The sequence below is a fragment of the Castor canadensis genome, chromosome 8 (assembly GCF_047511655.1).
Source record: "Castor canadensis chromosome 8, mCasCan1.hap1v2, whole genome shotgun sequence".
In the NCBI taxonomy this organism is placed as follows: domain Eukaryota; kingdom Metazoa; phylum Chordata; class Mammalia; order Rodentia; family Castoridae; genus Castor; species Castor canadensis.
In genome coordinates, this window is record NC_133393.1 from 29,753,867 (window position 1) to 29,775,312 (window position 21,446).

The 21,446-nt window shown below is 44.7% G+C and overlaps 3 protein-coding genes across 3 annotated transcripts; 2 read left to right on the forward strand and 1 right to left on the reverse strand.

The window, feature by feature from the left end:
• Positions 1 to 3,111: 3,111 nt before the first annotated feature.
• On the reverse strand, positions 3,112 to 3,592 carry LOC109677471 (histone H2B type 1-C/E/F/G/I). Its single transcript, XM_020153438.2, has one exon. It carries the CDS (start codon positions 3,542 to 3,544, stop codon positions 3,164 to 3,166), a length of 381 nt encoding a protein of 126 aa, XP_020009027.1. The 5' UTR covers positions 3,545 to 3,592; the 3' UTR covers positions 3,112 to 3,163.
• Positions 3,593 to 3,897: 305 nt separating this feature from the next.
• Positions 3,898 to 4,785, forward strand: LOC109677402 (histone H2A type 1-D). Its single transcript, XM_020153396.2, has one exon. The coding sequence runs from the start codon at positions 3,932 to 3,934 to the stop codon at positions 4,322 to 4,324; it is 393 nt and encodes a 130-aa protein (XP_020008985.1). The 5' UTR covers positions 3,898 to 3,931; the 3' UTR covers positions 4,325 to 4,785.
• Positions 4,786 to 5,088: 303 nt separating this feature from the next.
• On the forward strand, positions 5,089 to 5,868 carry LOC109677211 (histone H3.1-like). The gene has a single exon (XM_074082701.1). It carries the CDS (start codon positions 5,409 to 5,411, stop codon positions 5,817 to 5,819), a length of 411 nt encoding a protein of 136 aa, XP_073938802.1. The 5' UTR covers positions 5,089 to 5,408; the 3' UTR covers positions 5,820 to 5,868.
• The last annotated feature ends 15,578 nt before the right edge of the window (positions 5,869 to 21,446 follow it).

Consider the following 21,446-nt stretch of genomic DNA (forward strand, 5'->3'; position numbering starts at 1 on the left):
ACCTAGTGTATAGTGTACTGGTGGCAATGTTACCTTTTCCTTCTTAATATTATAGTTTCATTGGCTGGTCCCCCTGTAACAAAAAAATAAAAACAAAAGAGAAAATAATACACATTTATTCAACATGTGTACCTGACATGGGTGCCTTCACAAGGAAATCAGTTTCACCTGAGTAGAAGTAGTTACACCTGTGATTTTACGCAAGGGTTGATTAAGATAGTGGGCAGTCTTGCAGAAATAGAATTGGACAAAAAGAAGAGTACGAACTAAGGGTAATCAGCTGGGGGATACTTAGCAAGGTCTGTTTTTTTTTTTTTTTTCAGATTTTCTTGGTGTTAGGTTTCACAAGAGTCTTAGGGCTTACTGTAGTGGAAAAAGGTTCTGGAGTGGGGAAGAGCAGACTTTCTTACACATGCATTTTTCTCAAATTTCTTTATATTAAAATATTTAATATGTCAAAGTGTCATATTTTGGGGTGTTGTGTTCTGAACCCATCAATATATGCACTGTTGGGGGTAGATGGGAGCTAGAGACCTTTTTGGTCCTTTTAAGAAATTATGTACTCTAGGAATGACAAATATAAAGGTAGAAACTACTTGAATTAGAACCTAAATATGATATTATCTCCACTTTGGGGGTGGGATGGTGTTCTTCAGCTGTTAGTAATTTATAACAACGAATTACTGTCTCTGAGACAGAATGCATTCAGGCCAGTTTGGCCTCATAAGGCAGCCATTTTCCTATGTTCCAATTAAAGAACATTATCAGGTTGCAATGTCCATCTTAAAAAAAAAAGTGTTCTAATTTGAGGCATATGGAGTATCTCTTAATTTTTAAGGCAGGTGCTTTACCTCTTGGGCCACTCCATCAGGCCAAGGAAAACACTTTAAGAAATGTGAAAAGAAATGTAGTCAGGGTAGTGAAGGGAGCAGGGGGTATGAGGAAAATAAAAAGGATAAAAAATTACTAAGCAATTCTGTTATTTCCAGATTTCCTTCTTTAAAACCTGACACATGTGAATACTGTGAACTTTGAAAAAAGCCAAGTAGCTAACTGGACCCAAACTAAAAATTTGCTAGCTAGGTCACACTCTTATTGAGTTTTTCTGCAAGAACCAAAATAAATCAATACAACAGGACTAATTTCAGTTTCAATTACCAAGGAAACGTTGGCTCGGGATCTGACCAATGAACTGTGTCCTGTAATGAACCAATCACTTTAAAGAGCTTCTAGTACGCTTGAATCCCTCATTTGCATAGTCGACTGTCTGGGAACTGTGTAAATATGCCTTGTCTTTGTTACTTTAGAACACTGTCATTTTGTTGGGAGGCTTTCCTCCCCTTTTGAAAGCTGAAATAAAGCTTCCCTTTTTATCTTTAGTTTTTTTTTTTTTTTGAAACGATTAAGTGGGTTACTAGTTGTTATGCGGGCATGGAAAGATTCCTGGAAAACAATACACATTGCTTGTGTTGGCGGCAAAGTCAGAGGAAGTTTTAACAGTTACAGGAACTAGAATGTCCCCAAAACACTTTAGGAAAGAAATGGTTTTAAAGAGGGGATTGGATTGTTTTAAGCCCATTGCTTACACTGCCAGACAAGTAACCCTAATTGACGTTAAGGACTAGAAAGGTCAGCCCACTACTGCCTTGTTTCAAGGCTTTGGGATTGCAGGCTTCCTATGTGGAAATCCAAGTGCGATTCCCTATCTCGTCAAGCAGAGGCTTGAACCACGTTATTTTGTGGGAATTTATTCAGTGCAGTCACTTTCCTAAGTGCTTTATCTGTGTGTTCTTTCATTAGTCATCCCAGCGTTTTCTTTCAGTAGTTAACTATTTTCCACTCGAGTAAGGAAATGTTCAGAGATTAATTGCTGCAACTCAGGATTGAAGCAGGCGGTTACAATTGTATTTTATTCTCAAAGACTTCTCAATTAAAGTATGGTTAAATATTTCTTTTCATGAGTATTGTTTAAGAAGATACCATAGTTGCACTGGAGATCAATACATGAATTCCTAAATAATATATGGGGCTTGGAAAATTTCCTTCACAAGCCTCATTACACAATTGGGTTACTTAATATTCATAGTACTTTGCTCTGTAGGCATTTGTACATTAAGACATGTAGCTGATAAGCAGAAAATAATGTTACTGAGTTCAGGTTTACATTGCCAGTGTCCAGTTCCTCCACAACATAATGTTCACAAAAGTTCAATTTGCTTTGTAGTGATTTTTACTTTCGTAAACTCGCTGGTGTAATGACTACTATACAATAATTATATGTATATCTCCTAACCAGTTTTATTTTTCTTCTAGTAAATTGAACCTAAATTTCTCTTCTTCTATGATAGTAACCAGTTTACTGCTTGAGAAAAATCTCCTAACAAATAGGGTGTATTATCTAGAATCAGGCAGATGGAATTCAGATCTCAGGCTTATTTCCCAGTACTATTTTGTAAGGGGCTAGTTATTTAACTTTTATTCATTCGCTTGTAAAACGGATTCCTTCACTGGAGGTGATTGTAGGATAAAAGTAATGACAAATGTATGCTAAGGATGCTCACACAAATGGCAATCCCTGTAACCTTACTCTTTTAAAAAGAAACGCCAAGGGATGAAATAGTGGTCAAGGTCCAGGTCACTGCGGAGGGCTAGGATGAACATCGAGTTCGTGGGCAACATCAGAATCAGAAGCAGTTCTAGACATTTGCAGTGCCAGCAAATTACAAAATATCTTACTCAACTCCTATCCTAACCCTTGTTTGAAATATAGGGCCACTCAAAATTTGACTGCCCTGGTAGCTGTCGATGAAGGACAATAGCATTATGGCTGTGAAACTGAAAACAATCTGCTTCAATGCAAACGCATTTACTTTTTATTCTTTAAAAAATTCAGGTGTTAGATGGTGGTATGGCCCAAATGGTAGAGCATCTGCCTAGCAAGCATACAGCCCAGGCCAAACCCCAGTACTGCAAAGCAAAAAACAAAAAACCCCAAAAAACCTTAGGTGTTAGAAAAATTATTCTAAAAAGTAATAAACCGCCACCATTACCTTTTCCTACCCGGTTTTAACGAACCGAAGCTGGAGCTACAGATCTTTTAAAAGACAAAGTGGGTGGCTCTTAAAAGAGCCTTTGGGTCGTAGGCGCTTCAAAAACAGCAAGCTTACTTGGAGCTGGTGTACTTGGTGACGGCCTTGGTCCCCTCGGACACGGCGTGCTTGGCCAGCTCCCCGGGCAGCAGCAGGCGCACGGCCGTCTGGATCTCCCGGGACGTGATGGTCGAGCGCTTGTTGTAATGCGCCAGGCGAGACGCCTCCCCCGCGATGCGCTCGAAGATGTCGTTGACGAACGAGTTCATGATGCCCATGGCCTTGGACGAAATGCCCGTGTCCGGGTGGACCTGCTTCAGCACCTTGTACACGTACACGGAGTAGCTCTCCTTGCGGCTGCGCTTGCGCTTCTTGCCGTCCTTCTTCTGCGCCTTGGTCACCGCCTTCTTGGAGCCCTTCTTGGGCGCTGGAGCAGACTTGGCTGGTTCTGGCATAGCTAAGACAAAATATCACCTTCACAGTACAAACCACAAAAATACGAAGGTTCTCAGGCAGTATATTTATTTATTTCTTGAATATGCAAATTAAGACTTGTCAGATACAGCCTTTGATTGGCTCTTTTAGTATACTAACTTGTGATTTTTTTTTTTTAACCCCTCATTGGCTAATCCCGTAGCCCTGGTTTGACTTTACATCTGTGAACGTTATGTAAATTAGGAGTGAAGAGGCTTTTTTTTTTTTTTTTTTTGGTAGGCTTACTATTTGATTGGTTAAAAGTGTAGTGTTCCTCTGGCATTGGTTAGTTTACGAGCCTCCAGTACTGTATAAAATCCTAGCTACTTGAGCATTTTGAGATTGCTCTCAAAGTTAAGCATTTTGCAATGTCTGGACGTGGCAAGCAGGGCGGGAAGGCTCGCGCCAAGGCTAAGACCCGGTCTTCCCGGGCTGGTCTTCAGTTCCCCGTGGGTCGTGTCCACCGCCTGCTCCGCAAGGGCAACTACTCCGAGCGGGTAGGAGCTGGAGCCCCAGTTTACCTCGCTGCGGTGCTGGAGTATCTGACCGCTGAGATCCTGGAGCTAGCGGGCAACGCAGCACGCGACAACAAGAAGACCCGTATCATACCACGCCACCTTCAGTTGGCCATCCGCAACGACGAGGAGCTCAATAAGCTCCTGGGCAAAGTCACCATCGCCCAAGGTGGTGTGCTGCCCAACATCCAGGCTGTGTTGCTGCCCAAGAAGACCGAGAGCCACCACAAAGCTAAGGGCAAGTAAAGATACCGATCTGGTACGTGTGACTGCCTCATCCGAACCCAAAGGCTCTTTTCAGAGCCATCCACATTCTCATAAGAGAGCATGTAGCAAATTTGCTTTGTTTATTCCGTCGAGAGTAAATATAGACCTGATTCCTGAATATCACTGGAAGTAGCTGAGCTTTGATATTCGGTGGTGCTCTGAATGAGGAAAATTTTAAGAGCAGACTTTATGTAGGGTTGCCACAACTGCACTCCTTTAGGTATTTTAGACACGGAATCTAGAGGTATTTGTCCTGGATCGTCTTGAACCGAGACCCCAATCTCAGCCTCCCAAGTAGCTACCATTACTGGCTTGAGTCACTGATAAGCAGCTGCAGGCTCATTGTAAGCCTTAATCACTAGTATGTTTTTTGTCTCGGGAGAGGAAGGATGGCAAAAGTAACGAACGATTGAAGTTTGAATGACGGTAATAGACTTACAAAGTTTTAATAAAGACTCAAAACAGCAGAAATGAAGCCTTGAAAGTCATCAACTTGGGCTTTAAAATTATTAAAGTATAATTCCACTTGGGCCAAAATTTCGGAAGTCAATAACATTTCTTGCCCACTTATGCTGGGTCTAGGCGCTTTTTTGGTAACATTTCCAGGTACTGCCCCCGCCCCGTCAACCCCCCGCCCCGCAGGAACCCTGCTATAAAGGCTGAAAGATTTGAGTGGAGGTAGAATGCGGCAGCCCTGATGCTTAGTTAAAAACACCCCGAAAATATACATGTCTCAGCGTGTCTTCGGGTGCTCCAGTCTCATCGCACACTTGCTAATTTAGAGCTAGCAGTTTGCACGATCTTTAAGTGGATCTTTCAGGGACCGAGAAGCTTGGAATTAGAAATTTAAGAATATAACTACCTTGGGTCAGAGACTACAAAGAAAATACCGGAGAATTGGAAGGTGCAGTGATCCATTCACCAATCACTTCATTGACTCTTCAGCCAATAGTTTTGTTGCGCGGGACTTTTGAAAACAGGCCAATCAGAATGTTTCTTGGTATATATAAAGGCAACCTCTTCAGGGTATTTAAATATTACTGTTTTTCCGGCTTTCGCCGTTATGGCTCGCACTAAGCAGACCGCGCGCAAATCTACTGGTGGCAAAGCGCCGCGCAAACAGCTGGCCACCAAGGCCGCCCGGAAGAGCGCGCCGGCCACCGGCGGCGTGAAGAAGCCCCACCGCTACCGGCCCGGCACCGTGGCGCTGCGCGAGATCCGCCGCTACCAGAAGTCCACCGAGCTGCTGATCCGCAAACTGCCGTTCCAGCGCCTGGTGCGCGAGATCGCGCAGGACTTCAAGACCGACCTGCGCTTCCAGAGCTCGGCCGTCATGGCGCTGCAGGAGTCCTGTGAGTCCTATCTGGTGGGGCTTTTCGAGGACACTAACCTGTGTGCCATCCACGCCAAGCGAGTAACGATCATGCCCAAGGACATTCAGCTCGCTCGTCGCATTCGTGGGGAGAGGGCTTAAAGCTTACTTGGCGCTGATTCAGCAACTCAAAGGCTCTTCTAAGAGCCACCCACTTTACTGAAAGAAGCTGTAATTTACTTGACAACCTTGCTTGCATTATTTTGACTGAGATGGGTAGACTACTATCTAGGAGTCGCAAGGGGATGCTGAATGTACTGTTCATGAGCTGGGGTTTAGGATTTAGCAATATTTTGGTTACTTATGCTTAAGTGGGCGGTTACACAGTCTTTAGCTGGATACATACTGGTGAACTCTTTTACCTACAAAAAGGCTGGGTTCTGGTATAAACGGGAGGCGTGAGTTAGTTCAAGGTTTCCACAGGTTTGGGAATTTTGTAAGTAGATCATGCCGAGACCCTGGCAGTACTTCTAGCATATTCGTGGTGGAACCTAAGCTGTACGTTTGAGCTCTCTTGCTTTCATGCCTAGGCAACATGGGCACATTAATCTGAGAACTTGTTAGAAACGTACATTGCCAGGCCCCACCCAGGTTAGAGTGAGAATCTGCGTTTTACCAAGTTGAGCTCAGGAGGTTTCTCAAGAGCACTAGTTTAAGAAGCCTAGTTTCTTTTAGTGGTGTTTGGTCTTAAAAGCTGCCTGCCTGTGAACTCCAGCTTTTGTAAACCGCACGTTGTTTATATAGAGAATGAAATATTCTCTAAAGTGTTCATAATAAGGAGCCTCTAAGATTCTATCATATCCGGTGGTTTCAATGTGACATTATGGTCACTTAGAGAGCTTTTATAAAAAATAACCTTTGCCTGGGGGCCCAATGAGGACCAATTTTACTGGAGTCCGAGGGGTGAGCTCAAGCAACTAATTAGATGTTAAAGGTGCTACCCATAGGAAGCAGAGGTTGAGATAATGCTAAATAAATTACAATCCTGTTTTAATTTAGGTTTAGCAAGGAGTTATCTAATTGAAGCATGCTTTCCTGTAGTTTGCCTTTGGAGAGATACTGGTCTATTAATGAGCCCTTTCTGGCTTGCTCAATGGTAATCTCTACAGTGAGTCAAATAGCAGCTGTCTTTTAGAGTAATTTTTGAGGAAAAGGCTAATATGATTGTATGTTGAGACAGCCATTTTTAGTTATTGGTGTACAATTAGGTTTTTAGGGATGCTAAAGGAGGAACAGATAATGATTGCGGGTCTCTTGGCAAACATTTAAGATGCCTTTCAGTTTTCACCTGGGTCCTTTTCTGTGCACATTAGCACAAGGTCCTGTTGAGGTACTCAGTTGGTCCTTTTTCATGGCCAATTTAGCAATTAATCATTCTTCATTAAAAGTAACTTATGTTTGTATGACATTTCTGAATACATAGGAAAAGTAAGAGCTTAATAAAGCTCAAATACCTCTGATCTAGTTTTAACACTGGCCAAATATATGTTATCTGTATCACTTCATCCTATTGCTTTATAAGGCATGTAATATTTTGTGTCAATGATAGGCATCTACCATTTTTAAACCTAATTATGATGCCTTCATTATTCCTGCAACAAGTAGCACTTAACATTGATGAATTTAAAGTTTCTTAATCCAAGTATGTTTGCCTAGAGTTTACAATGTGTCTGTGTATTGATATTACATCTGGAGAACAAAGCAGACAAAATTTTGGTCTTGTGGAATTATACCCCAACTCAGATAAACAGAAAATAAATCCCAGAAGTAATAATGTCAGATGGTAAGGAAAAAAAGAGCAAGAATAAGGAGTAAAGTTGGGAGCTGGAATTTAGATAAGGTGACCGATGAAGATCTCCCTAAAGATATTTTAGCAAAGAGCTGAAAGAGATGAGGAAGCAAGCTGTGTAGACAGCGAAAGGGAGAGGAGGGAGATTAGTTGAGGTAGCTAGGTGGGACAATGTGGAATGAACTGGGTGGATAGGAGATAAAAGTGGAAATACAAAAGGAAGGTTAAAGACAATGAGTAATTTTTTCTTTAATTCCCCAAACTCCATATGTTCTTATTTGAAATAGATCCCATAACAAAAGACAGATCAACAAAAGACAAGCTTATTGACCTATCACATATACATGGGAGATAAGCAGAGAATGGAGTTCTCAGACATGTTGCTCTGAGTGCTGACTTATATAGCATAGTTGACACAATTTTTCAGTACATTTTCAGAGAAATGCTAAGACAAAGGATAAAGATTTTGTCTCTAGGGTCAATAGCTTGGGGGAAGGCCAATAAGTGGCAATTAAAGGATGGTTAGGAAACTGTTAATGTTCATTACTCTGAATTCCCATGCCCACTAGGATGAAAGTTCTTTTCAGTGGTTAACATTCATTCTCTATAGGGAAACCATAGTTTCCAGGATATCTTGTCTTTGTAACTCCATTCCCTGCTTTGTTAGGGGACAAATGTTAGGGTACCTTTGAGGCTTGCAGCCCACTCAGCCTGAAACCGGCCATGGCTAACATGACCCAAGCCACCACTTACTGGAACTAAGGGAGGTGGGACGGTTTCTGGGAACAGGGACTGTTTCTGGTTAATCTTGCTAAAACGGTATGTGAGTCAATGAGTTGAGACATCTGGTGTTTACCAAATTCCTGATAAATAATCTTCAAGTAATCTTGCCCCAACACCAAGATGTGGGTGATATCAGAAATACGTGACCCCAGGGACCATAAAAATTACTGTGTGACCATGACTAATGTCTAAAAAAATATAAAAGCAGCCTGAATTTTGTATTCGGGGTCCGTGTTGAAACCCACTGCGTCAGGCGGATACCCGGACCCCAGCTGGCTGGAAATAAACCTCGCTTTGTGGCTTACATTATCGTGAGTATCTTTTTGTTCCTCTGAGGGGTGGTCAACCTTGGACCCCAACATCTGGAGGTCCCACCGAGATCTCAGCCACTCCCTGAGAGGAACAAATGGCCTCCGATACTGAGGTTTAATTGGGAAAGACTGTGGAAGGAGGATTGTCCACCTCCGTTTGGAGGGACTTAGAGTCCCCGTCTGAATTTGGTTGAGAATTCTCATTGAGTGGAAGGAAGGGGTTACAGCCCTGGAAGCTTCACTATTGGAAGTCGTGGGAGACATCCCCGACGGTCAGGAGCCACGCCGGCGTCTTCAGTGGACTCCGTTTGGGCAGTCTTTGGGTAAGGATCCTAAATCTGGTGTGAATGGAATTGCGCCTGTGAGAGTAGTCTGGTTGACCGGCTGGTATTTGTGTATGTTAGAAAGTCCTGTGCGAATTTATTTGTCTGCTGGAATTGTCTCTTTTGTTCTTTGCTGTCTCCTCTGTCCCTCTCTCCTGATCATCATGGGACAGGCTCAGGTAACTCCTAAGACCCTTCTTCTGAGTCATTTTTCAGAAATCCGTGCTAAGGGACACAATTATGGTGTGAAAATTAAGAAAGGTAAGTTTGACACCCTTTGCTCAGCGGAATGGCCAACCTTTAATGTAGGCTGGCCTCCTCAAGGTACCTTCTCCTTGGAACGATTAAGAAGGCCGGAGATGTCATTAATAGACCCAGTCTTCATGGCCACCCTGATCAATATCCCTACGTCCTTATGTGGCAGACTTTAGTAGAAGACCCCCCTTCCTGGCTGTGGCCATTTATCCATGGAGCACCTACAGACTGGCCCGCAATACTGGCCGTGTCGGGGAGCACCCCCACTCCCATTAATTCCCCTAAGAAGCCTATTCTGCAGGAAGACCCAACTCTCCATCCATCCTTGATAGACTTAGATTGTGAAGTAAATCCCCTGCCATATGCTGCTGCTGTGCCACTCCAGCCAGAGGCAGATGGCTCCTCTGAGCCTCCCCACTCATCAGCCTCCCCATCTGCACCCCCTGCCCAGGTCTCTGGACCGGTGAGGGGACTCAGGCCTCGTAGGCAGTGAGAAGAAACCCCAGAGGAGGAGCCCTCCTCCACTTCCACCGGGCCCCCCATCCTCCCGGTGCAGGCCCTGGGTAGTGCTGGTCCCGATGGGGGATGCACCTATCAGTATTGGCCTTTTTCAAGTAGTGACCTGTACAACTGGAAAGCCCAGAATCCTCCTTTTTCTGAGGACCCTAGAGGCCTGACTGATTTGTTCAAGTCCATTTTGCATACTTACAGTCCCACATGGGATGACTGTCAGCAGCTCCTTAAGACCCTATTCACCACCAAGGAATGGGAGTGGATTCTCACTGAAGCCAGAAAGAATGTCCCCAGCGACAATGGGCGACCGACCACCCTGCCAAACCTGATTGATGATCGTTTTCCTTTAAACAGACCCGACTGGGACTATGGGACCGCAGAAGGTAGGGAGCATCTCCGGGTCTACCGCCAGACTCTTATGGCAGGCCTCCGGGTGGCAGCCCACTGCCCTACCAATTTGGCTAAGGTAAAGGCAATAATGCAGGGGGAAAATGAAAGCCCTGATGCGTTCCTTGAGTGTCTTTATGATGCATACAGACAGTATACTCCCCTAGACCCACTAGTGGAGGTGAATCAGTCAGCTGTGATAATGTCCTTCATAAATCAGGCTGCCCCTGATTTTAGGAAGAAACTATATAAGCAGGAAGGGCTTGGGGAGATGACTACCCGGGATCTGATGAAAGTAGCTGAAAGGGTTTTTAACACCCAAGAAACCCTGGAAGAACGAGAGGATAGAATCAGGAAGGAGAATCAGGAACTACAAGAAAGGATTCGGAAGGAGGACAGGGAAAACCAGAGTAAGGAAAACAAGAAACAGCAAAAAGAGATGGCTAAGATATTGCTAGCAGGAGTCCAGGGTCTGACCGGACTGAGTTCTGGATGGACCGGCCCCACACGTCCCCAAAGAGATCGACCCAGTCCAGACCAGGGACAATGTGCCTATTGTAAGGAATATGGACACTGGAAGAAGGAATGTCCCAAACTCCAGGGTCACCTGGGACCAAATAGCAGGCCCAATAATGACGCCTGAGTCCTGTTAGCTGGAATGGACAGTGACTAGAGGGCATGGGACTCGGACCCCCTCCCCGAGTCTTGGGTAACCATATATGTGGAGGGGAAGCCCGTGAGATGCATGGTGGACACAGGGGCCCAATATTCAGCCCTTAATAAACCTACTGAGCCACTGTCCCGAGAATTAGCCTTGTGCAGGGAGCCACTGGATCCAAGGCATATCAATGGACTAGCAAACGTCAGGTTTGGGCCGACATCAGGTGACCCATTCCTTTCTGGTCATTCCTGAGTGCCCTGCCCCCCTTCTGGGATGTGCTCTGCTAACTAAGATGAAGGCTCACATTCACTTTGAGCCAGACGGTATCAAAGTGACAGATGAACAAGGACAGCCCCTCCAAGTCTTGACCGTCTCTTGAGGATGAACATCGCTTGTTCTCCTTGCAGGACCCTCCCCTGAAACCTATTGAGTGGTCCCCTGAAATGGCTTATTGGATTCAAACCTACCCCCAGGCTTGGGCAGAAATAGCAGGTGTGGGGCTGGCGGAACATCGAGCCCCGGTAATAGTAGAGATCAAGGCTTCGGCTCAGCCCATCTGAGTCCGTCAGTATCCCATGTCTTCCGAGGCACAGAGGGGGATTGCCCCTCACATAAACCATCTCCTGGAGGCCGGAATATTACGGCCCTGCCATTCTGCTTGGAGCACTCCACTTCTTCCCGTTAAGAAACCCAGGGGAAAAGACCATAGGCCAGTCCAAGATTTAAGGGAAGTAAACAAGAGTAAACAAGAGGGTCGAGGACATCCACCCCACAGTCCCCAACCCCTATACCTTGCTGAGCCATTTGCCCCCTCCCATGTTTGGTATACCACTTTGTACTTGAAAGGTGATTTTTTTAGCATAGCCCTGGCACCCAATAGTCAACACATTTTTGCCTTCGAATGGCATGATGAAAATACGGGAACCCCTGGACAGTTAACATGGACTAGACTTCCACAAGGTTTCAAAAACTCCCCTACTCTGTTCAATGAGGCTCTTAATCAGGATCTGGACTCATATCACCGGAGCCACAGTTCCGTCACACTTTTGCAGTATGTAGATGACTTGCTTCTGGCAGCTGCATCTGAAGCTGAGTGCTGGCAAGCCACTGGAGACCTCCTCCAGGAGCTGGGGAAGTTGGGCTATTGGGCCAGTGCAAAGAAGGCTCAAATTTGTAGACAAACAGTCACCTACCTGGGGTATGAGCTAAAAGAGGGAACCAGATGGTTAATGAACGCTATGAAAGAAACTATTCTCAGACTACCCATCCCCACCTCGGCTCAAGAAGTCTGTGAGTTCCTGGGGACGGCGGGCTACTGCTGGCTGTGGATATTGGGGTATGCTGAACTGGCAAAACCCTTATACAAGGCAACTAAGGACAAGGCCCCTTGGGCCTGGGGGCCAGATCAACAAAAGGCCTTTGAGGAGCTCAAGACCGCCCTCCTGAGAGCCCCGGCCCTGGTGCTGCCAGACCTTCTAAAGCCCTTCACCCTCTTTGTAGACGAAAGAAGAGGGATAGTGAAAGGGGTACTAATGCAGTGCCTAGGGCCCTGGAAGCAGCCAGTTGCTTATCTATTCAAAAGGTTAGACCCAGTTGCAGCGGGCTGGCCCCCATGCCTGCGGATCATAGCGGCAGTTGCCCTAATGGTAAAGGACACAGATAAGCTCACTTTTGGGCAACATCTGAAGGTGGTAACCCCCCATGCAGTAGAGGGAGTCCTAAAGAACCCTCCAGGTAGATGGATGACCAATTTCTGACTGACTCATTACCAAGGGTTCTTGCTGGATGCTCCCCGAATCCTTTTCTCTGACCCAGTTTCTCTAAATCTGGCCACTTTGCTGCCAAATCCAGACCTGGAAGCCCCTCTACATGACTGTCAGGAGATTATAGCTGAAATCACCCAAGTGCACCCCGATCTCCAGGACTCAACCCTACTCAACAGTGAGCTGGTATGGTATACAGATGGGAGTAGTTTCGTCTCGGATGGGGTGTGTAAGGCGGGCGCAGCGGTGGTGGACCAAGGTGGGAACATAATTTGGAGTGCACCACTGCCCCCGGGGACCTCAGCTGAGAAGGCTGAACTGATCACACTGGCAGAGGCACTTGAGTGGGCTGAGGGAAAACGAGTGACTGTTTATACCAACAGCCATTATGTTTTCGGCACCGTCCATGTACATGGCACCATCTACCGGGAAAGGGGTTTCATTACAGCGGAAGGAAAGGAGCTATGTAACCTCCTGGAGATCCAGAGACTACTGACTGCGGTGCAGAAGCCCCAAGCTGTTGCGGTAGTACATGTTCCTGGTCACCAATCTGCCCAGACTCCGGAAGCTATGGGGAACCGGTGTGCGGACATAGTGGCCCAAAATGCTGCTTTGGCCTCCACGACCCTAGCGCTGACCTTACCCATGCCCGAGTTTCCATGCTTGCCACTGCGACCTGGGTACACCCTGGAAGACAAACAGTGGATCCAAGATCACCAATGCCCAGAGCCCAATCAGCAAGGCTGGTATCGTGATATCGAAGGGCAGCTGATCCTTCCTGAAAAGTTAGGACTGTTTCTCCTCCCCAATTTACATTGAGCCAACCATTTAGGCAAGAAGAAACTACTCAGGCTCCTCGAGTCGGCCCACCTCCGGTTCCCGCATCAAACGGCCCAGATTCAAAAGATTGTGGACCAATGTGTTGGGTGCCAGGGTATGAAACCCAGCAAAAGGGGACTCCTACATACAGGTACACGGGTATGGGGGAGGGCGCCAGGACGGAGCTGGGAAGTGGATTTCACTGAGGTGAAGCCGGGAAGGTATGGGTATAGGTATTTGTTGGTTCTGATAGACACCTTCTCAGGCTGGGTGGAGGCTTTTCCTACAAAACAAGAGACTGCTCAGGTTGTAGCTAAGGTTTTGCTGGAGGAAATCATACCCAGATATGGCATCCCCGAAACTCTAGGCTCTGATAATGGTCCAGCTTTCATCAGTAATGTCCTACAAGGGCTGGCCCGGGCAGTGGGAACTAATTGGAAACTGCATTGTGAATATAACCCCCAGAGCTCAGGGCAGGTGGAAAGAATGAATCGGACCCTGAAGGAGACCTTATCTAAATTAGCCATCAAGACTGGCGGAGACTGGGTGGCCCTCCTACTCTATGCCATCTTCCGGGTTCGAAATTCACCATATGTACATGGATTGACACCTTTTGAAATTCTATACAGGGCCCCGCCCCCCATTATTGTCCGAACCTTACTGGACCAAGACCCCAGTACGGCCCCAAATTACTTGGCCAGCTTAAAAGCCCTACAGGAGGTCCAACGTGAAATCTGGCCCATAGTGCATGCCTTGTATGAGACAAAGGACACATCGAACCCGGAACATGGCATTGTCCCAGGGGATTGGGTATGGGTAAAGAGGCACAGAGCCCGCACTCTGGAAGAAAGATGGAAAGGCCCTTACCTGGTCATTCTGGTTACCCCCACTGCTCTTAAGGTTGACGACATTGGGCCTTGGGTCCATCACTCCCACATGCGTCAAGCCAATCATAAGGAACAGAAAGAGGCTAGAGAGTGGACCGCACGGCGGCACCCAGATAACCCATTGAAGCTGAAGCTTTTGTGACCCTGGGAACATGCAGAGTCTTCAGGAGCAGCCACGGATGGGTTGGCTGGTCGCCTTGATCTTGCTCAATGCCCAGAGCAGGAGCCTCGCAGAAACCAACCCTCACCAGCCCTATAAGCAAACCTGGATACTCACCAATGGGGAGACTCATACCACCCTTAACGAGACTACTCGCACTGCCCCCATAGGAACTTGGTGGCCGGAGCTTCAATTCTGCTTCAGAGACATCAATCCTGCCTACAAGTCTACTGCCCTGGAGTCAGCCCGACGTTATGGTTTTTATGCTTGCCCCGGCCACAAAAAGAACAAGGACTGTGGGGGGATACAACACTCCTTCTGTAAGTCATGGGCATGTGTCACATCCAACGATGGTGAATGGAAGTGGGGGATATCAAAACCGGACCTAGTCAAATTTGCCTTTGTAAATGGGGTACCCTGGGGGTGCAGAATTCCATCACCCACCCATAAATGCCAGCCCACAGATGCAGATAGAATCAAGGTCACCTTCACTGACAGTGGCAAAGAGGACACCCCTGGGTGGATACAAGGTAAGGTGTGGGGACTTGTGTTTTATAAATATGGTGGACATTCTGGCTCGACCGTAGTAATCAGATTAAAAGTTGAGCCCATGGGGCCACCGTCCAAAATGTGCCGCCCTTTGTAGAGCCACATCTCCGACCTCGCACAACCCCAGTCCCTACCCAGCCTCACACAAAGGCTAGTATTAAAACTCCAGTACCATTAGGCACCAGCCCTCCCTTGGTGAAGCCCAGTCTCATGACCGGGTCCACAGACCCCCTCTGGAATCTGGTAAATGCTGCATTCCTAACATTGAACCACACCAACCCTAATATGACTACATCCTGCTGGCTGTACTATGATGTGAGGCCCCCATTCTTTGAGGCAATAGGGCTAAATGTCACCTACGATATCTCGACTAGTGAAAACCCCACCCAATGTTCCTGGGGAGACCGTAAGAGAGGTCTGACCATACGTTAAGTGAGCAGCCAAGGAACCTGCTTAGGGAAGGTGCCAGTGGGAAAACAGGACCTATGTGCTGTTGTAGAAAACAACCCCACCTGGGGCGATGGTATTAAGTGGGTAATTCCAAAAGGCAATGGATTGTGGATATGCTCACAGTCCAGGCTCACCCCTTGCCTATCAACTAATGTGTTTAACGGCTCTAAAGAATTCTGTGTCCTAGTGGCTGTGCTGCCCCGCATCATCTATCATTCTGAGGAGAGCCTATATTCATACTGGAATACAGGAACAGGTGAGAAAAAGAAGAGAGAGCCTATTCCTGCATTAACCATTGCTACCCTACTTAGCCTAGGGGTGGCTGGGGCAGGAACTGGCATAGCCTCCCTGGCTACTCAACATAAAGGGATGTCCTTGCTGCGCGCGGCCATAGACGAGGATATAGAGAGGATAGAAGCCTCCATTAGTTACCTAGAAAAATCCCTTACCTCTCTATCTGAGGTAGTGCTTCAGAACCGACGGGCCTAGACTTATTGTTCCTTCAGCAGGGGGGAATATGTGCCGCCTTAGGGGAAGAATGTTGTTTTTATGCTGACCATTCAGGGGTAGTTAGGGAGTCTATGTCTAAAGTGAGGGAAGGACTGGCAAAAAGGAAACGGGAAAGGGAAGCCCAAGAAAATTGGTTCGAAGCTTGGTTCAATAGGTCCCCCTGGTTCACTACCTTGGTCTCTACTCTGGTGGGCCCTCTGGTCATACTACTGCTTATCTTAACCTTTGGTCCTTGTATTCTGAATAAGCTAGTGACCTTCGTAAAAGATCGAATTAGTGCAGTCCAACTAATGGTCCTGAGGCAGCAATGCGAACAGTTACCTAGCCCTGAGGATGTTTACGCTTGTCGCCCAGATGAGCATGATTCCTTATTATGAACAACTAAAGGGGGGAATGTTAGGGTACAAATGTTAGGGTACCTTTGAGGCTTGCAGCCCACTCAGCCTGAAACCGGCCATGGCTAACATGACCCAAGCCACCACTTACTGGAACTAAGGGAGGTGGGACGGTTTCTGGGAACAGGGACTGTTTCTGGTTAATCTTGCTAAAACGGTATGTGAGTCAATGAGTTGAGACACCTGGTGTTTACCAAATTCCTGATAAATAATCTTCAAGTAATCTTGCCCTAACACCAAGATGTGGGTGATATCAGAAATATGTGACCCCAGGGACCATAAAAATTACTGTGTGACCATGACTAATGTCTAAAAAAATATAAAAGCAGCCTGAATTTTGTATTCGGGGTCCGTGTTGAAACCCACTGCATCGGGAGGATACCCGGACCCCAGCTGGCTGGAAATAAACCTCGCTTTGTGGATTACATTATCGTGAGTATCTTTTTGTTCCTCTGAGGGGTGGTCAACCTCGGACCCCAACAGCTTAAGGCAGAGAGTACAAAGAGTTTTCTTGCATCCATTTTTTAATTGCCTTAAGTTATACCCTGATCTGCTATTCAGTCCATCTCTCTTTTCTTATCTCTCTCTCTCTTTCTCTCTCTCTCATACACCTCATCTCCAAGTCAGATTCTCATCTCTCTGCAACGGTAAAATTAACTTTGCAAAAAACTGGAAGTAGTCAAACTCCACATCACAGTGGACTGGCTCCTTAAATTATGGTGATTCCATTCCAAGGAAACTATGAAGGTGTTCAAAAGAATGAGGATGGAGGGGACACTAGCATTTATTATTGTCAAAAGTAGAAAGAGGCAAAACACATTGTGTGTGGTGTGGCCTCGTTGTGTCAACAACAACATTGTGTGTTTGTTGTGTCAACAAACTTTTATATTTTAGAGTGACATATTCTGGTTTTCCACATAGGTCATGCTAAGGAATTTGGCTTTTGCTCTAGATAATATGTGAGGCCTTGTGAGGAGTAGAACAAAGGAGTCTTTGTATCTGTTTCTCATTCAAGCAGCTTCTGCTTTATTTTTAGTCTCAATTGTGCTGTAGTTAAAAAAGAAAATAAGGGCCCAGTTTTCTTTCTGTTTTGTGCTATTCAGACCTTGAAAATAGAATATGACCTGAACTTTTCATAATGGGAAAGACTAGAAAATGAAGCTCTAAAATATATTACTTTTTGCATAAGGATCGTTGATATGAATGCAACTATGAAGCAGACAGACTAAAGCTCTTTGCCTTCTCTCTATTCGTCCAAAAGCAGGACATAGATTTGGAAAGACAACAAGGTAGTTTTTCTCCTTCCTACCAGATGGAACAAAAGCTAACTTGGAGAGAGCTGTCACCTGAGTGGGAATGGAGATACACTCAAGTACCAGACATTAACAAGCTTTCCTAACCATTCTTTATCTGTCATTTATTGGCCTTCCCCCAAGCTGCTGCCCTAGAGACAAAGAGTCCTTTTCCTTTGTCTTGGTACTTATCTAAAAATTTACTTTTTGTTGTTGTTGATGATGATGATAATGGTCTATAAGCTGAAATTCAAAGCCACCACTTTGAGAACAACTCATTCTCTGGATGTGTCCCATGTATATGTCAAATACACATATTAATGAACTGTGTTTGTTTTTCTCTTCTTAGTCTATCTTTTGTTACTAGGGTCTATTCCAACTTAGAATTTATGAAGGTTGAGGAAAAAATTATTTTCCTTTCTCTAAAACATGGAGAAAAGGGCAAGTCTTTCAAAGTTAGTTTTGGGTTGGATTTGATTCATAATGATGGTACTTCAGTTGCTGGCTTTATACACATGGGTAAATTGTTTGCACTGGGTAACAGAGTGGATTTGTATGGATTGCAAATTTGAATATTTTCTGGGAAATGGGTGAACTACTCAATTTTGTTTCTCTGGGTCATTGAGTCCGTGAAAGATCTGGCTACTAAGGTCCCTACTTTTAGTTGGAAGCTCATTACAGCTTTGTCATTGTTAAGTCATTTGCTAAATGGAGATGTTAACATCTTTCTTGGGAAACTGCCCTGTGGTCAAGGATTCATGATTTCACTAGTTCAAAAGTCTATAATTTTATGCCTACCAGAAGGGTTCATATGGATTATTTTATTTAATTCACACAGTATCTCTGTGTGGCAGAGGGTAATTATTAGAACCACTGTAAGAATCATGAAGAAACTGAAACATAGTGAGTTGAACTGCCTCACAGAGGGACTCATTTAGATAATTAAGTCATGGACATTATTTCTGGGGCTAAGACTGGATGGACATTGTATATTACAGGCATATTTTTAGTTTTCTGTATTAATCCACCCATTCCATAAGGACTGTTTCTGGTGTTGGGGATAGAACTCAGGGCGTTGCACATGCTAAGCCCTTTCTCTACCCTGAGCTACACCCCCACTCAACAAACACTTTTCAAATGCTTACTATGTTCTTGGCATTGTTCCCTGTATGGCGACTGAGCAGTGAATAGTAGGCCAATTCCTCTCTGTGGGGGAGATTATTCATATTTCCTTGGGAGACAGAAAATGAAAATAGACAAAGATACAAAACATATAGGATTTTTGTAGGTAAGGAACATTAAGAAAATATAGACAGGGAGAATAAAAATTGCCAGGGATGGAAGAGATAGATAGTAATTTTTAAAAAAATTTAAAAAAAGTTTTTAAAATAGCTGTAATTTTTTTTTCTTTTGGCAGCACTGAGGTTTGTTCTCATGCTTGCTAGGCGAACACTTTGACCACTTGAGCCACTCCACCAACCCTACTTGTAGTTTTAAATAGAGCAGTTGGAGAAAGCTTCATACTAACATGAGACTAAACAAAGGCCTGAAGCATGTAAGGGAGTGAAGTTTTCATAGGAAGACCATTCCACAGAGAAGAAACACTGCACACAATCCAAAATCAGGAGTGAGTTTGGTATTGTGGGATTGCGTGGCCACAGTTTTTATAACCAACTACGTAAAACCCGGCTTGTCTTCTGTGTTTTCAACACAGAGTTTTCAGGTAAATCAATACTGATTTTTACTTTTAGATATTTTTCAAATACTGTTCTAGGTCCCTGAGGACACATTGTTAAGTTGGTGAACAGAGGCAGGAGCAGAGGAGTATTAACCCCATGGAGGATTGCCTGATTCAAGGATACCAGTTAAGGAAAGAGCAATTATGTGATAATTTATTTAAAATAAAATTGTAAGAGATCAGATGATCAGCAAAATCTACTTTTCAGAAGAAAGAGTATCAGTGTAACAATAGTCCTAAAATGGCTTTATATACAAGTACATTTTCTGAGACTTCATTACATTTGATATCTATGAATGAGTTTCCAAGTACAAATTAAACTGCTCATCCTATCGCCATTAGAAATCTGCAGTAAAAGCACCACAATAGTTATGAAGTGATGGCCAAACCTGTAATTGTTAAAACAATATTAAATAAATGACTTGCCATGAAGGTGATACACGTTGCCCAATTGCTGGTCTTGATTTGAACCTTGACAGAAATCACTTCTCTTTTGACCCCTTCATGTTGTATGAGATCTGCAGTGATTTCTGTTATGATGTGTCTACTAAAAGTTAGTTTCCTCTTTTAAAGTGGTATGAGGAAGAAGTATACAAGTCCAAGACCCTTTAGAATTTACCCTGATGTCTCAGACTTTTGGGGTGTAGCAATATCTTAAAACCTATTTCTTGGTTTGGTTTGGGTCTTGGGGTTTGAACTTAGGGCTTCATACTTGCTAGGCAGGTACTCTACCACTTGAGTCACTCTACAAGCCTCCCTTTTTTTTGAGGTACCAGGTTTTGAAGTCAGGGCCTACATCTTGAGCCATTCCACCATCCTCCCCTTTTTTGTGATGGGTTTTTCTAGATAGAGTCTTGTGAACTATTTTCCTGGGCTGGCTTCGATCCTCCTGATATCTGCGTCCTGAGTAGCTAGGATACAGGCTTGAGCTACCAGTGCCAAGTCTTACCAGCCCTTTATGTGTCGACTATTTTTGAGATAGGATCTTGCATTATGCTGGGCAGTCTTGGATCTCAATCCTTCCTTGCATAGCTGGAATGACAGGTGTTTGCTACCATGCTCAGCTATTGATTGAGATGGAGTCTTGAGAACATTTTTGCCCCTGCTTGTTTTGGACTCTGATCCTTTCATCTTTTCCTCCCAAGTAGCTAGAGTTGAATTTGTTTCTTCACTGAGCTTTTCTAATTGAAGGTCCAATGGGTAATTATCCAATCAAATTGCCTTATTCTTATAGTCTCGTATAGCTTTGAAAGATCACTGGACTGTGGGACAGAAGTTCTATTGCTGATAGAGACAAAAACCTTTCTTTCCCTGGTTAATTCTTAAGGAGAAACTCAATCACATTTTGCTTTGTTTCAGTGATGGTTAATTTTAGGTGTTAATTTGAAAGATTAAGGAATATATGGAGAAGTGGTAAAACATTATTTTTGGGTATGTCTGAGATGGTGTTTCCAGAGATGACTTCTGTGAATCTGAGTGGAATATGATTTTCACCCCCATCCCCCAATGTGGGTGGGTACTATCCAATTAGCTGGGGCCCAGCTAGAACAAAACAAAAACAGGAAATTTGAACTTCTCTCCTGCAGCTGGGACATGCTTCTGCTTTTGGATATCACAGTTCCCAGCTCTCTGGTCTTTGGACTCCAAGATTTACACCAGGGGCCCCTGAAGTTCTCAGGTTTTGAACTGGAGCTGAGCCATGTCATCAGCATTTCAGGATCTCCAACTTGGAAATGGCCTGTTGTCAGATTTCTCAACTTTCATAATCATGAGAGCTAATTCCCCTATCAATTCTCTTGTCTATTTCTACATTTCCCATTGGTTTTGTCTTTTTGAGAACTCTTGACGAAAATGGTTTCTCTGACACATGAAATCTTATCTTTCTTCTACAGATGGATTATCTTAACCTGAGGATTCATCCAGCAAGAAATGGCTGCATTTCCTTTTAGAAACTAGGGCTCTGGATTATGCCTTGTTATACCATATATTAGTTAAGATAAATCCCTAAGCCTTTGTGGCTTAATATGATACAGTGTGTTTTCTGCTGATACATGGTTCAAAATGGGTAGTCTAGAACAGGCAGCTCTTTTTTTCCAAGCAGTGGTTCTGGAGCCCAGGTGTCTTTGTCCTTGTGGTTCAGCATC